The sequence below is a fragment of the Schistocerca piceifrons genome, chromosome 6 (assembly GCF_021461385.2).
Source record: "Schistocerca piceifrons isolate TAMUIC-IGC-003096 chromosome 6, iqSchPice1.1, whole genome shotgun sequence".
Lineage (NCBI taxonomy): Eukaryota > Metazoa > Arthropoda > Insecta > Orthoptera > Acrididae > Schistocerca > Schistocerca piceifrons.
This window is the reverse complement of record NC_060143.1, coordinates 96,722,509-96,739,708: the sequence shown is the minus strand read 5'-3', so window position 1 is coordinate 96,739,708 and position 17,200 is coordinate 96,722,509. Positions and strand designations below refer to the sequence as shown.

General features: G+C 42.2%; 1 protein-coding gene across 1 annotated transcript in view; it reads right to left on the bottom strand.

Annotated features, from left to right (window-relative positions):
- The window catches only part of LOC124802996 (RING finger protein 44-like), a 127,441-nt gene that overhangs the window by 77,980 nt on the left and 32,261 nt on the right, over positions 1-17,200 (bottom strand). Inside the window, exons 3-4 of the mRNA XM_047264099.1 lie at positions 6,329-6,497; positions 5,889-5,942 (exon numbers count right to left, since the gene is read on the bottom strand). Coding sequence (XP_047120055.1) covers positions 5,889-5,942; positions 6,329-6,497 — 223 coding nt within the window. The remainder of the gene's footprint in view (positions 1-5,888; positions 5,943-6,328; positions 6,498-17,200) is intronic.

Here is a 17,200-nt window from a genome sequence, read left to right as displayed (position 1 = left end):
AAGGCGGCATTGTAGCACTCACGATTCGGAGAAGAGAAGGATACTGCCCGAGCATCCTCCGCTCAGTTCCGATGGAGGAAGGCAGGGTGATAGTGGGAAGAGCTCTAAACTTCCGCAAAACGGCAGCCGAAGGTGTTGGAGACAGCAATAGGGTCCACGACGACGTTTGTTACTGTGGGGCCGGAAATGGGGGAATGGCTCTCAGTCACAGAGAGCCGTCTGAGGTTGGCCCACACGACAGAGAAAGGGGTGGAACTGTTGAAAGAACTAGTGAATGAAATGCAGCTAGCTCGTTTGCTATCCCGAAGAACGCGACGACACTTTACACGCATCTTTTTATAATAAATACAGTTTGCAATTGTAGGATGATGGTAAAAAACACCGAGAGCATGACTCTGAGTGTGAATTGCATCGTGGTATGCCCAGCCCACCAAGAGACTGGGACATGATGTGGTAAAGAGGAAGTGCAAGGAATGGAATATTCTGCAGCAGAAAGGATAACATTGGTGAGATAGTCGACCCAGTCATCACAACTGGGGAAATCTTTTTCTTCAAAGATTGCCAGGGAGGAGTAAAGCTGCCAGTCAGCCTTAGTAGGCTGCCATTTGGGCATGCACACAGATGGGACAGGAGTCAGCAACCGGCGTAGGTGTCGGAAAGAACAGATCACTCAAGACGATGGGCAAGCTGGGCAGTGTAAAAGGATAGATCCAAATGGGAACAGGTGTGCGAGTAGTCAGAAAGGAAAGTGGGTGCTCCCAGTGTTCAGGCAGAAGAGGTTAAGTTGGTTAAGGAGGTCAGCCAACACCTCTCTGACAGGTCCTGGGAGAACCCCAAATGGGTTGATGTGCATTAAAGCCACCAAATAGCGAAAATGGGGGGAGGTAGCTGCCCAACAAGATGAAGGAAGTCTTGCCCTGGTGACATCGAATGACTGAGGGACATATATGGTACAGAGGGAAAAAGTCAGCTGGGGAAGAAAAAGGCGAACTGCAACAGCTTGAAGACAGGTAGTCAGGGAGATGGGTTGACTATGAATGTCATCCGTATGAGCAGCATGACACCCCCATGAGATGGAATGCCGAACTCAGGGGGAAGGGCAAAACGAATCGATAAGTAATGTGAAAGCTCAAAGTGGTCGTGAGGGTGCAATTTTGTTTCCTGAAAGCAGAGTACAAGGGGATGATGTGATGTTAAATGCAGCCATAAATCCTCTTTGTGGGACCGAAGGCTGTGAATGTTTCATTTGAGGACAGTCATGATGAGGAAGAGATGTAGGGGTGTCAACTCGGCAGTCACCAAGGGACAGCCAGTGGAGAGTCGCTACTACAGGGAACAGAAGCAGGAGGATCCTGCTCCATGGGGTCCACAGAAGCATCTGTTTGCCTGTGCAGTCGGTCTGTGGAGTCCAACGCTGAAAATCGGTTGGTGGTGGGCACTGGAAAGACAGAGGCCGGCTGGGCCAAGGTACCACGTGCTGACACAAACAGGATCTTTGAGCTGGAGAAGGAGAAGACTGTTTGCCTTTGGTGGACTTCTTCAAGATTTTCTCTAACCGGACAGTCTAGGGTGTTGTTTGGCTGGAGGGACAGAGAAAGTCTTCACAGGAGTACTACTCCTGTCCTTTCCTGCCTACTGGTTGTGTAGCTGGTGGCTTCGCACATTGAGACGGGAGGATGGCAATGCTAGCTTGACACTGGGAGATCTCACAAACTCAGAGCTGAATTTGAGGTCACACATCTGTGTGGCCATGTGCTTCACGGAGCAAGGAGTAACAAAAACAGAACTATATGAGCCAGAAGGGAGAACACAGGGTTTGCGACTAGCCAGTAACTTGTTAGCTACTGAGTAAGGCACTTTTTCCTTTAACCGAACCTCTTTAACAGCCCGCTCATCAAGATGCACGGGACAATCCCAAGAGGAGGCGGCATGGCTGCTATTGCAGTTGATTCATCGGGGAGGAGGAGGTGGAAAAATCGCCCTTGTGTGCATCCCTACCACAGGTTACACATTTGGCTGGGCGTCGACAACACATCTAGTGTGGTTGAAATGATGATACTGGTAGCAGTGCATAGAGTTCGGAATGTACAGCCGGACTGTGATAATTTCATTGCCTGCTTTGATCTTCGACGGCAGCACCACACTATCAAAGATGAGGAAAAGAGTGTGTGTGGGCACTAAGGAGGAATCTACCTTTTACATTGCATGATGAACGGCAATGACTGCCTGATCAGAGAGGTAAGACTAGATTTCAGCCTCTGTTAGACCGTCGAGCATCCTGGTGTAAATTACACCACCGGAAGAATTCAAAGGTCTATGGGCCTCTACACGAACAGCATAGCCGTGGAGAAGCGATGCAGTAAGCAGTTGTGCTTGAAAATCCGAAAGCAAAGTGCCATTCTGTAAACGAGAGCAGGATTTCACAGGGTCAGCAATTGCATCAACACCTTTCTGAATAATATACCCTGGCGAAGGACTGACCATCTTCAGTACACGAGACCATAAGGAACCATGGTGCAGCAGGAAGGGTCTTCAAATAATTAGCCCCATTACATTTATGTTTCATAGATGTTGATTGGGAAGATGATTGACTCATTGCGAGAAAATCCCTCATGATTGCCAGTGTCTCCGACGGCGCACTCCTTCCAACTGGGGGCTCCCTTCACAACGAGCCCACCCATCTTAGGTGATTGTTCACACCTTAGGGCATACTTCCCAACCATCTGATAGAGGGACCAATCGGCAATTAGGGAAAGTTGCAGCTCAGGCAATCACCCCTGTACCAGGGGGTACGTGCAAACCCTATCTGTCGACCCAGGGCTGGGAGTTACCCGTTATCCAGTCACGTGTTATACGTCAGATGTGTGGGCCGGCCTTCAGGAGGGCACAGGGAGGAAGAAGAAAAAGGGGAACCTCAAACGCCGAAGCAGAGGAACGAGAGGAGAAGGGAACCGAAGAAAGGACAAGCGAGTGAAAAACAAAGGTGAGACAGTTCTTACGTCAGCGACAGACAATGCAGAACATTTCCAATAACATCATAGACATGTTCCACAAGGGAGGGAAAAAGAATGGCAGGAGCTTGGAAGGGAAAAAACGCTGCAAAGGCAGGGGCACTGTGGTAGCCAATCATGAACCCGCCAAAGAGTGGCAAGCCACCTGGGTGGGGGATGCTCACGCAGCGAGGGAAAATTTAAGTAAGTGAACACTACTTATGGACTTTATTTTTGATGGTTTTTATATTGATACAGATTACCAGAGGGAAGAATCCAACAGCTCCTAAGTTCATAACTAAGTGTGGAGGATTAATGTATTATTCGATTTCCATCCTTATAAACATTATCATAAAAAATAATTGTGCGCAGATTAAATTGATGACTGATTCAAGTTAACTGTACAAATAAAGTGCAAATTCCCCTTTTTAGCTCCATTGAATCATGACAAAGCTTGAAGTGAATTTTTACTTTAGGGAAACCAAGCATTTCTGAAGTTTATTAGCATCCTAACTCTATTGAGGACCAGTAAATGTTCTTATAATGAAACTGTTCACCCCCACAATAACTTTGTCAGAGAGGTGGCGTAATGGCAAGACACAGACTTGCATTCGGAAGAATGCAGTCTGAATTCCCCATCCGTGCATACAAATTTTACACGATACCCATAAATCTTTTTAGAGAAATGTCAGGATAGTTCTTCTAAAGGGCACAGTCAACTTCCTTCACCAAACTAAGCCTGTGCTCCAACTCTAATGAATTCACTGTCAATGGGCCATCAAATTCATACTCCTTCCTTTGGGGCGATTGTAACAGCTCACCTATGAGGTGGATCCACATATCGATTCACGCTCCTCCAGCAGGAAGTGCTCTGCTATGCACTTTGCACGATCTGACGAATGCCGATGTACCACTACTGACCAAAAAGTTGTTCAGTGCTCTATTGTTAAAGCAGAAACACTGCAAAAAGAACTGTAAACACCAGACATATCAGCATTAAATACGACTGTGCACTGGAGTAACACTGCTATTTCAAGGAACTTGCACTTCTGTCGTGGACGTTCCGAACAGACACACTGCCTACCAAAAAAAGTGAAGCACCCACAAGTGGAGGAGGAAATGAAACGAAACTCCACTGGTTGAGAGGGTACACGATGTTTCGGTGATTGTAAAATCTAATCAAATTTACAAACAACTTGGCAGTATGAGCCCACTTGTCAGTAGGGTGTTGCATCCCCTCTGTCCTGGATGCACACAGCAATTCAGTACGAAAGGGTGTCAAAGCAGTTTTATCCTCTTCTGAGGCAAGCTGACCTACAACTGTAGTTACTCGTCCTCGCTATCGCTATCCTCAACACACGTACTGGACTGGAGTTGGTGCCCGAGCTGGTCCTACATGTGCTCTATCAGATACAGATCTCTTGACCCTGTTAGCCGTGGGAGTACCTCAACATTACGAAGACAGTTTATAGAGACACGTTCTATGTGCGGAAGAGCAGTGTCCTACAGAATAAGGTTGCCCTGCCATACTCTCTGACGTCAGTCACCCGGGGCAGTGCAGCACTGAAATGTGTCGCTGAAAGCAATGCGACTCCATTTGTCAGTATGTGCTTCCTAGTCACAGCACCATTCCAAATGCAGCCATCTGTGTTGTGGCATTAACGGAATCCTACACACGGGTAGTACTTACCTCGTATGGTAGCCGATAGTCTCAGACCGGTGGTGCGGGATAACACAGAATGTCGCATGTAGTCTGTTAGTTGGATGAGAGGTGCAAATGTAAAGGGTCACGCTCGGTGAGCAATGCGGCAATCCTCCCTCGCGACGGGTAAACCCGGTTGACCGGGACTTCGACAAGTATGCCTGCCCTCAAAATTCCCATGCAGTCAACATCAAGCTACTGTCTGTATGGTGAGAAAATTGTCAATTGATCCTAAATAATGAAAAGTGTGAAGTCATCCACATGAGTGTTAAAAGGAATCCGTTAAATTTCTGTTACACGATAAATCAGTCAAATTTAAAGCCCGTTTACAATTACAATTACGAACAACTTAAATTAGAAAGAAACATAGAAAATGTTGTTGGGGACTAAAGACTGTTTTATTGGCAGAACATGTAGAAAATGCCGCAGACTACTAAAGGGACTGCCTACACCACATATGTCTGTCCTTTTTTGTAGTACCGCTGTGCGGTATCTGATCCATAACAGATATGATTAACAGAGTACATCGAGAGAGTATGTATACGTATATTTTGTATACACAGACCTACATAGGGAGAAATGATAGTCTCAATAAAAATAAGGGAAATCAGAGCTTGCATGGATAGATATAGGTGTTTGTTTTTCTGCACGCTGTTTGAGACTGGAATAATAGAGAATTACTGTAAGGTGGTTCGATGACCACTATGCCGAGCATCTAATTGCGATTTGCAGAGTAGCCATTTGCTGTCACATCCAAATGCCACACAAATCTGAATATTACAAGATTTGACAAGCCAGCCAAAAGGAGACCCACAATGAGGCCCCTTTCAAATTTTTATCAGACACCCACGTGATCTTGTGGGTCCTTCACAGTGATCACTCAACATCTGATACTGTTCATGGCCCTTGCTGGTAGCAACACAAAGCACAAACAACGCTAATGCACTCCAGTGGCTGTTCTACCCGTCACAGAAAATTGCAACTCTATTCATTTACATAACTCCCACAGATGTTTACACTTATGAAGTTACACTGCCATCTGACCATGTCTTCTGGGTGCTTCACTTTTTTGGTCAGGCTTTAAATTGCTGCTACATCAAGAAACCGCTCACTTAAACTTGACTGGCCAAACCTCTTTAACTTCTTTATTTTCGAGAGCATATGTTTGTGTTGTTAGTGAAGGTAAAACCTCATACCATTTCCCTCTGAGAATGACTCAGCGGCTCTACGGGTGGAGACCAACAGCATCGCTAGAACAGGTAAAATGCATTGCTCTGTGACATCTCGTCTGTCTAGTTTAACAGTATATGCAATGTTCAAACAATACATAGATGGATTCACAATTTCAATAGATGTACGCTACTGCAATTCAAATGCTTTGAACACCACAACTGTGGCAATCTCATTGAGTATTTATCAAGAGACTACAATGTGTTTCTCCTTATGAAAAATTAGTATGCTAATAGAAGCCTTCTCTCTCTAACCTTTTGTTTAAAATATGGCAAATATATATCAACTTCAACTTCACGTTAAACACTGAAACAGTAATAATGATTACACACTTTCACACAATTCTGCAGTCACATGAGATTTTCAACAGTGGTTTCTCTCTTCAGAGATTATACTTGTGGCTTACCTGTGCACATATATTTATTCGCAATGGTGGAGAAACATCACCAGGCACAATCTCTGGTGTGTAGATTCCATGGCCATTAACAGGTGGACTTCCAGGTTTCGGGTAGCTGAGATAACCGGATTCTTTTGGAGGCACATTACCACCAGCTATCTGCATGGCTGGACAATCCCTAAGAATGGAAAAGAAAATTACTGAAGCAGGTGAAGCATTTCAGTCCAGGAGAGTTTATAATTTTGCAGAAATATCACATACATAAACCATACACTACACAAAAACTACATCCCAGCAGGCAGCCAGAGATATCTAAAATTAAAAAAAAAAAATGAATTTAATATTAAAACAGTGAAACAAACTGGAAAAAATACTCTGACTAAACGGAAGTTTCAAAACTTAGCAAACGGAACATTATACACCTGAGTGCCTGTTATAGGAATCTGGATACTTTTACGACAACGTCACTGCCGAGATAAAAAGAAGATATTTTTCTGGCATTAGTGCTACTAGGTTCACACTTTTAGTGATTTTTTAAAATATGCCATCTGCCTGTGTAGTTTTAAAAGTAGCCATACAATTCATTTTTGAATGCATAATTGTTATGCTGAATCTTGCACTAATGTGCCATCCCTATGCATCAAACGTTACAATTTGAAGGCTGTACAGGCCATAATCAGAATGCCAATCAGGCAAAAACGCCACGATTATTGAGCCAATCGTCCCACTGCCACACCAGGTTGAAGGTACATATTTGGTAAAGCACTGTGTTCTGCTACATGAAGTCCATAAGCTGTCTGTTGGACAAACTGATCCGACAGGAATTTTGACCCTTCAAAGACTTTTTTAAAGGACCGTATGCATGATATGCTCGTGGGGAGCAAACAGTACTATAAGGCGGGTGACCAAGTGTCTCCAACTTTAGTCTCCCCATTGAGACTTGCCTTCCACAGTAACTAGCATCTTGTGTCGAATCATGACCCGCATGGCACTTGGCGCACCATTCCACAACAGTAGTGTTTGACCAACATGCTGCCCCATACACCTTCTTCATTATCTGATGGATGTCTAATGATGTTTGTCCTCCAGCAGGAAAGAAAGCAATAACAGCATGTTGGTCCATTTTGGATGCACTTAGTAATATCACTGTAGTATGCATTTCGCATTTACCACGTGCACACAGGAAAGACAAGAATGCCCTAGATTGCCAGAAGTTTTCCGAAGTGAATTTCCCTGGTTTCAAGATAATTTTTCGCATTTTTTCCTGACAAATTTTGAGATCAAGGATAAGTAAAGACGTAATTTGGAAAAAAAAATAATAAAAATAAAAAAGTGTAAGGACTTCTGTATTTACGAATGTGTTTTAAACCCTCTAATATTGAATGAACAGCAAGTTGTCCCCTTTACAGGATTTATGATCTGAAGGGAAAGTAAACGAAAGTCATTTTTAGATGAATTTCTGTTTTTATTAACTTTGCAGTCACAGCAACCCCGTAATTGCTGACCCTAAATCAGAAAAAAATGAGACAAAAAATTTTACTCAAGAATTTTTCTTCTGCTACTGTTAGCTTCCTTTTTTAGTTTTTTATTCCACTTTTAAATACACAGATGGTGAACATTACATTGTAGAACACTCACATAAAAGGCTACAAAAATATCAGTCCTCTTCAAACGCAAAGCAAATATTGACACACATCTGTATGCCTAAGATGTATGCTTAAAAACACAAATTTATCAAAGCACAGAATTAATGTATGTACAGAAAATTTTACTTGGCTAAAATTGTTTTTCATATAATAGCTGTGACAGTGACATATTAAGAAATCATAATTTAAAAGAAACTTTTATGGCAGAACCCAGTATTTAATTACAATTAATCACTCCAAAATCTCATACACCACGTTGAATACTTTGACTTTAAGGTATTCATATTAAGACCATGTGATAGTGCTTTCAAAGATAAAACATATTTTGTGTGGAATCAAACATTTTAACATATGTGATGGTATGAAATCATCATACAAACTGTGAATCCCAGTGCAAGAACTTGATATTAACAGAAAACTATACCAGAGATTAAAATCAAAACAAATTTGAAGTTTGTCAAAACTGGTTTTATATCTGAAGCACAGACAATCTTACAATTAAATGAAATCCCTATCAGAAGTTTTGCCTTTTCATTAGGTGTTACAATATGTGAAACTTCAGTAATTTTCAGCACATTAGGTGACACTATCAGTCCTTTTAAGTAAAATTCACACAAATTTTAAGCTGTGAGAAAACACACTGCATGTGTAAAATGCACAAGGGATTCAGGCATTATATTCAGTCTTAAATGATAGAGAGTGTATTTTTACACAGCTCCAGTCCCAATAATTACCAGCAGTCCCAATAATTGCCATCTGGGACAGTAGCAAATTGAATAATTATACACAAGTGCTAAAGTAATCTAACAAGACACACATAAAAATAGAAACAGCACATTTCTTGATCCTTTGTATACAAGGGTTATCACATATTTCATTAGATAAAGGCATCGCAAATTTAAAATTTCTACTTGAATTAACTTTCAGCCAACACTGAATGCTACTTGTCCAACATCATATACAATGTATCTGAAAAGTTATTAAGAAAGAAAATAAGAAGTTTTAACTGAAAAGTTATTAAGAAAGAAAATAAGAAGTTTTAACTGAAAAGTTATTAAGAAAGAAAATAAGAATTTTTAACAACAATTCAAATCATAACTACAGTAGACATCCTTTTAACACATCGCTGGAAATGGTAACTCACCGGTGCATTAAAAATATTGAGTTACTACTATCCTCTTTTTTAAATTTTGTCTCAAACCATATAAGTAATTTTTCAAACGATGGGCTGAAGACAAATATTGCAGCAGAGATGACATCAAAAACTCTTCTTTATAACACATATTTCTTTCAACAGAGGATTATCAGTTGTCACACGCCCTCCTGCAAATGTCTGTTGGATCAGGACACAAACCTACATTGCTGCATAGAACACTCAACTGAATTTGGAAAACTGAGGTAGCTATTGACAGACTTCAGTAACGATGTGGGGAATGAAAGAGGTTCATCCCGATAATGGTTGTGAGGCTCCTTCGCAACTGATGGAAATGGAGTAACAAATATTTTAAGATACATGGCTTGAAATACTTTTTGGCATCAGTTTACATCACACTAATTTCTTTATGAATTTTCTTTTCTTTGTGTGCAGACTATGTATGAAACATAAGCTGCCTGGCAATATTTCCCTGAATTAGCATAGACTGTAATGGACCGTCTGCTACAGTCAAGATTCTAGGACTGAATATTACAAGGGGGTTCGGAAAAAATGGACACAAACCAGAACATATGACAAGCCTGGCAAACGGAACATAAAAATGTACACAGAGGTCTTTTCAGTCACCTTCTTCACTAGATTTCATACTTTGGTAACACTTTCATCCTACCATACAAGTTTTATGAACTTTCCTGGCAAGATAAAGCATCAGACCAGACAAACATAAAAGAAATATATTCTATAATATAACATTAAAGTTTAAGAAATAAGAACAGTACTGAAGTACATTTAGTGACTGCCATGTAACAATACTCTGAATTCTGTCAAACATACATTTCAAATTGAACAATGGGAAATCCAGGATGGAATGTAGCAATATTATGAAATGGAAAGTTGATGGTGTCGATCTACGTAGGCAGAGATGCGTTCAACCCATTACATGCAGTCTCCCATCCTTCATCAAAGACACCAACCACTTTCTCGAACGCCTGGAATCCTTACCCAATCTGTTACCCCCAGAAACCATCCTTGTAACCATTGATGCCACTTCCTTCTACACAAATATTCCGCACGTCCAGGGCCTCGCTGCGATGGAGCACTTCCTTTCACGCCGATCACCTGCCACCCTACCTAAAACCTCTTTCCTCATTACCTTAGCCAGCTTCATCCTGACTCAAACTTCTTCACTTTCGAAGGCCAGACATTTCAACAATTAAAGGGAACAGCCATGGTTAGTAAGATGGCCCCCTCGTACGCCAACCTATTTATGGGTCGCTTAGAGGAAGCCTTCTTGGTTCCCCAGGCCTGCCAACCCAAAACTTGGTACAGATTTATTGATGACATCTTCATGATCTGGACTCAATGAAGAAGAACTCCAGATTTCCTCTCCAACCTCAACTCCTTTGATTCCATCAGATTCACCTGGTCCTACTCCAAATCCCATGCCACTTTCCTTGACGTCAACCTCCATCTGTCCAAGCCAGCTTCACACATCTGTCCACATCAAACCCACCAACAAGCAACAGTATCCCCATTATGACAGCTGCCACCCATTCCACACCAAACGATCCCTTCCCTACAGCCTAGGTCTTCGTGGCAAACGAATCTGCTCCAGTCCGGAATTCCTGAACCATTACACCAACAACCTGAAGACAGCTTTCGCATCCCGCAACTACCCTCCCGACCTGGTACAGAAGCAAATTGCCAGAGCCACTTCCTCATCCCCTCAAACCCAGAACATCCCACAGAAAAACCCCAAAGGTGCCCCACTTGTGACAGGATACTTTCCGGACTGGATCAGACTCTGAATGTGGCTCTCCAGCAGGGATACGACTTCCTCAAATCCTGCCCTGAAATGAGATCCATCCTTCATGAAATCCTCCCCACTCCACCAAAAGTGTCTTTCCGCCGTCCACTTAACCTTCATAACCTCTTGGTTCATCCCTATGAAATCCCCAAACCACCTTCCCTACCCTCTGGCTCCTACCCTTGTACTGCCCCCGGTGTAAAACCTGTCCCATGCACCCTCCCACCACTCCAGTCCTGTAACCCGGAAAGTGTACACGATCAAAGGCAGAGCCACGTGTGAAAGCACCCACGTGATTTACCAACTGACCTGCCTACACTGTGAAGCTTTCTATGTGGGAATGACCAGCAACAAACTGTCCATTCACAAGAATGGACACAGGCAGACAGTGTTTGTTGGTTATGGGGATCACCCTGTGGCTAAACATGCCTTGGCGCACGGCCAGCACATCTTGGCACACTGTTACACCGTCCGGGTTATCTGGATACTTCCCACTAACACCAACCTGTCAGAACTCCAGAGATGGGAACTTGCCCTTCAGTATATCCTCTCTTCCTGTTACCCACCAGGCCTCAACCTCCGCTAATTTCAAGTTGCCGCCACTCATACCTCACCTGTCATTCAACAACATCTTCGGCTCTGTACTTCCGTCTCGACTGACATATCTGCCCAAACCTTTGCCTTTACAAATGTCTGCTTGTGTCTGTGTACATGTGGATATGTGTGTGTGTGTGTGTGTGTGTGTGTGTGTGTGTGTGTGTGTGTGTGTGTGTGTGTGTGTGGGGGGGGGGGGGCACACTAGTGTATACCTATCCTTTTTTTCCCCCTAAGGTAAGTCTTTCTGCTCCTGGGATTGGAATGACTCCTTACCCTCTCCCTTAAAACCCACATCCTTTAGTCTTTCTCTCTCCTTCCCACTTTCCTGATGAAGCAACCATTGGTTGCGAAAGCTTGAATTTTGTGTGCATGTTTGTGTGTGTATCAACATGCCAGCGCTTTTGTTTGATATATGAGAGAGAGAGAGAGAGAGAGAGAGAGAGAGAGAGAGAGGATTTTTTGGAGGAACTTGTAGCACTGTGTAGTGGAGAAACAAAACACTATTTCAGAATATGGTTTTGGGTTTCTTTTGACAAAAAATTAAACTTATATTTAACGGTAAACATAATATAAGTAAAATAGAGTACCTCCAGTGGGGTCACAGGTTCCTTTCATTGTCTTAATACATCACATGTGTACTGTCATATTTTGTAAACAAATATAGTGTTTGGAAACTACTGGGTGCAAGGATCATATAGCAGAAGAGAAAACATTATCACAAAGTACAAAGAATAAACATTGTAACAAGATTATTACAGCATAAATTTTAAAGGATCTCCAATTATATTCACATACAACCCATGTAAGTGACCACATGATATGATTGCACAATGGCAAAAAATGCAAGGGAACCCTCAGCTTGATTCACTTTTAAAGATTCTGTTATGGTTTTGAATGGTATTTTTCTTTAGTGTGCTGCAGCTGTCTTTTTTTTTGTGACACTATGGCTTGTATGTCAGCATAAGGTACAAACAACATACTACAACAAAACTTGCTAGATGCTCGTCATCACCAAAAATTCTTTCTGATCAGTTTACAAATTTACTACCGCACAGCCATTCAGCACAACATTTCTGGGCTTACTGTGTCTTTACTTTACCCATGTTTAGTGCTAAAACAATATCCAGTTGTGTAAAAAATACCACATTAACACTGGCATGATATATATGTACACTGCAAGCAGCTGCAGATTTATTAACACCAGAATGCATAACAATACAGGAATGACGACAGAATACCGTATATTATAAATGTTTAGATGATATAAATTCAAGAACTAATAGATGTTAATAAATAGTGTTATTTTCTGCAAGATGAATGGATAACGTGATTTTACTGTAAACCCACCACAATATTTTTAAAACCTACTATAATGCTCATTAGTCACTAGACAGGTACCAAAACCACTAACTTGGCAGCACTGGCACAGTGACAACACACAAATGCAAGTCCAAACAGAGCACAAAACTGAACAAGTATACATTCTAAAAAATGTGCAGGAAAGAGCACAGAGTACACGTTGCACATGACTTTCTTGCCACTAGCCAAGCAGCTGCTGACGAGAGGCGAGCAGGCATGAGTGATGGTTTGTTTGGACGTGATTCTCAGAGACTGTAGATGCAGCGGCCGGAGATGGTGGGCATATGTGCACGAAATGTGTGGACTGATTGTGTGATGTTTGTGTGTGCTCTTGTCTTCTGACAAAGGCTATGGCCGGATATTTAGCTGTGAGTGTGTGAATGTCTTTTCTACATGCCTGTCTGCGGCTGGGTGATCATCTTTACGGTGAGTTGCTACCTGTCCTCATTATTAACAAGTCTCTCAGTATTAGCACAAGTTATCTGTTGCATGAACTGATTACCAAAGAAACAAACTCTGATAAGCACATCGATTAAAAAAGACTAATAAGCAAAGGACTTTCCACAATTAGCCAAAAACAAAACTGACGGGTTTTTCAGAACGACTATCTTAGGGTTTATGATCCAGGGTGTATACGTGGACAAAAAATTCCAGATTTCCCGGTTAAAAACAAACTTCTCCCGGATGAAATTACGTATAAAGCAGGTGAAAATACATCCGTGTTAAGCAACAGTATACTTTCCCTCGGAGCTGTAAAACCTATCAGTCCTTTGAATCAAAGTCTCATACTGGCGTAGGACATCCCGGCACTTTAGGAAACAAATCTGGGAAAAACAATGTGTCTGGAAAAAAGTTTGATGCGAGACAATATGCACGCAGTTTATTTTCGTACTGCGAAAGTATATATATATACATATTCCACAAATTACAGCACGGTAGCTTCCTGAGCACTAAAATAGAGATTGCGTTGAGCGATGCGCTTTTGTCAGTCAGTCATAGCTCATGTCACGTGATCTTGCCAGCGAATGACCGCAGTTATTCAGAGCACAAGGCCTACGAGAAACACAGGCTGCGGCGTGCACGTTATGAAGGTAGGTTGAGCTCTCTCAACTTAGCAAAGTGCGTTTCTACACCGGTTAACTCATATGCAGATGTGTATGTACGAAGGAGAATTGCATCGTCTATTGGAATCCATTATTATGGAATCTTACCTTTGTTAGTCTTACAATCATAGGAAGTCCGTAGGCCTACTACTAGGCACTAATTTGGCATTTAAAATCATGCCAAAATGATTTTCAGTTGTGTAAGGCACCACATCTTCAATGAACGGGGAACTGTTATGAAAAAGAGACAAAATCCTATAACCAAGCTATTATACCATTTCTATCAAGAATTTATTTTAAATTTTGTTGTACGAATAGTAATCAGTAAGACTTCATAATAACGGATTCCAGTACAAGATGCAATTTTCATTAGTATGCACGCACCCAGTTGCAAGTTGACAGATTTAGAAATGCATTTTACCCGCTGAGTTAAGCGAACGAGTGAGCTCAGGCCATTCTTTGTAATGTACACGCCGTGGCCTTCTTTCTCATAGGCCTAGTTCAGAGTATAAGATACGTTATGTAATCAACCACTAGCAGCATCGTTGTTAAGTAGCGCGACCATATGAAGACGAAAGGTTAATGGTTTAAAGTAATGTAAGTACAGTATAACTTCACGAAAAGCTGAACTTTCACATATAATATTGGGCATTAACAATGGTTTGCTGTTTTTTCTTGGAGGACATGGTTAGGCAGGAACCTAAGAATGCTTCGGAAACTAAACTGCAGTATTTGATGTATTTCTTACTTCTACTTTCATATTACGCAAACATACACTTCAAATGCCGAAGTGAATCAAAGATCTGTCCAAAACGCGTTGTTTTTTGCTGGATTTCGTTTCCTAAAGTGCTTGGAAGTATAAAACCCACAACCTTTCCATAAGCCATTCTCCAATAACACAATTTATGTAGTTTTTATTTCGTGATCATGGTTGCAGCAATTTAGGAGAACCTTTACTTAGCCATAGTCGGTGTCATGTTTTCTCGAAGAGTGATACAACAACTTTTACATTGCTTTTTTCAAAACTCCGAATATACTGTACAACATTTAAACACCCACTGACGTAAGGCTGCGAGCACTCACAGCAAGGTCTAGGGATCTTTGAAAGCATTCTGTATTCTGCCCGACTGGGACTGGAGTGGCAATGAAGGATGGGACAGATTAGGAGCAGTCACCATGGTGTCAGCTGGTCAATGCAAAGCAATCCAGTGACTGGATGAACTGGGAAGAGAGATCGCGGCGAGCTGAGATGGTGAGGTGAGGCGACCAAGCCAGCAATCAATCACACGAAAGACGAGCCATCGCTTTCAGCAGCTAACATCGTTACCTGCCTGCTCAAAATTCCAATAGCGTGAAACACCATAATACAGCCACTGTTACCACGATTAAATACAAATAAAACAGTTGCCGTTTATACATTCAATGCCAAAAAATATAACTTGGCATATGTCAAGAGGGGGAAAAAAAAAGGTCGAGACAGTATTATAAGAAAATACTAGATGTCAGGGAAGTGGTAAACAATAACATTACCTAAGTTGGTCAATAATTTAAGAAGTAAAGTTTGGAGCAAGAGTCTTGAAAAACGAGTTTATTGAAACGAGTAGCTTGTTCTTCAGATGATCACAGACTACCATGTAGCTAGCACGGTTCAGGTTATTTTTGTGCTCTGTCTTTGCAACAAACATTCAAAGATATGGAAGCAGTTACTAGAGCATATTCCGCAACATCTACGTTCTCCAGCCATCGGATCACACAAAACTTCAAGGGCAACCGTTCTGATTCTGTGTGGTCCAAATATACAGAGCTACTCTGGCATGGAAATCCTTAAATAGGTTTCGCAAGGCATGTACAAACTGAATTATCGTCCAGAGTGTTTCCTTTACTGTGGACTTTATTAGTAGAAAAATATGGAGGGGCTTGCAAGTACATCAAAGAACAGCAAAAAGCATAATGTGAAGACAACAATAATAGCTGAAGAGCTGTTTATTACGTTTCTAGGTACGGACGGATAAATAAAAAAGCAACATTATCAATATACTGGATGTCAAGTAAAACCATATTTTTAACTTAAGCGGGTAAATCATTCCTCTACAAGTACGCTGGTACAGAATCTAGGCTTTCAATTAAAATCGGTATATGTACAACAGAAGGTCTACCAAGTCCTAAAGTACTTTGGTTGGTTGGTTGGTTGTTTGAGGTTAAAGGGACCAAACAGCAAGGTCATCAGTCCCTTGTTTCAAATAGACTCCATTCTGCTAACGGGACATCTCAGTATAGTCAGAAAATAAAACGGAAAAAGGGGAAACGTAAAAGGGCAGTCACGTTGTCATTAGTAAAAACAAATTAGGGAAGTTGGTAAGAGAACGAACCCAACACTATGCTGAAGCAGCATAGGCAAGACCACCCGTGACTTAAAAGGTACAACTGCTATAATGCAGAAAGTACGTATGGGAATAGAAAAACTAACCAAGCCTTAAAAAGAAGGGGTAAAAACAGAGTAAACGGGAAAGAAAAGAGGATTCCAGTCAGGGAGGTGAATCGGGAATCTCTGAACACTGCCTACAGTGGGAGACACCCAAACACTCACCGCCCTGCCCCAACACCAGAGGGAGATTAAAAACTTTAAAACTGAGAATAAAAACCACTCTCCCGGAGGAAACCTAGAACCAGAGAGACCATCCAGGAATCGTCAGCCAACATCAAAGGTAAAGTGTGGGGGAGTCTGTACTTAGCACGCAGAGCCAAAAGAAGGGGGCATTCAACCAAAATGTGGGCCACTGACTGGAAGGCTCCACAACCACATAGCGGGGGTGGCTCATCACGCAAAAGGAAACCATGGGTCAGCCTGGTATGGCCAATGCGGAGACGACACAGTGTGGTCGAGTCCTTGCGGGAGAGGCTAAAGGAAGAACGCCATGGGCCTGGATTCACCTTAATGGCACGAAGTTTATTAGACAGTGGAGTAGCCTCCCAAGAATTGGCCCATGACTGTGCAAAGTGGGATTTGATGTGAAGCCGTAAATCCGCTGCAGGAGGGGTTACAGAAAACGGGGGGTAAGTAACTGCTCCCCCAGCCAAACGATCAGCGAGCTCATTACCCGGGATACCCACATGGCCCGGGACCCATAGGAAGTCAATGGAACAAGCAGCACGGTGAAGATCAGCGAGATGGTCATGGATGGCAGAGACCAAGGGATGGCGCGAAAAACACCGGTC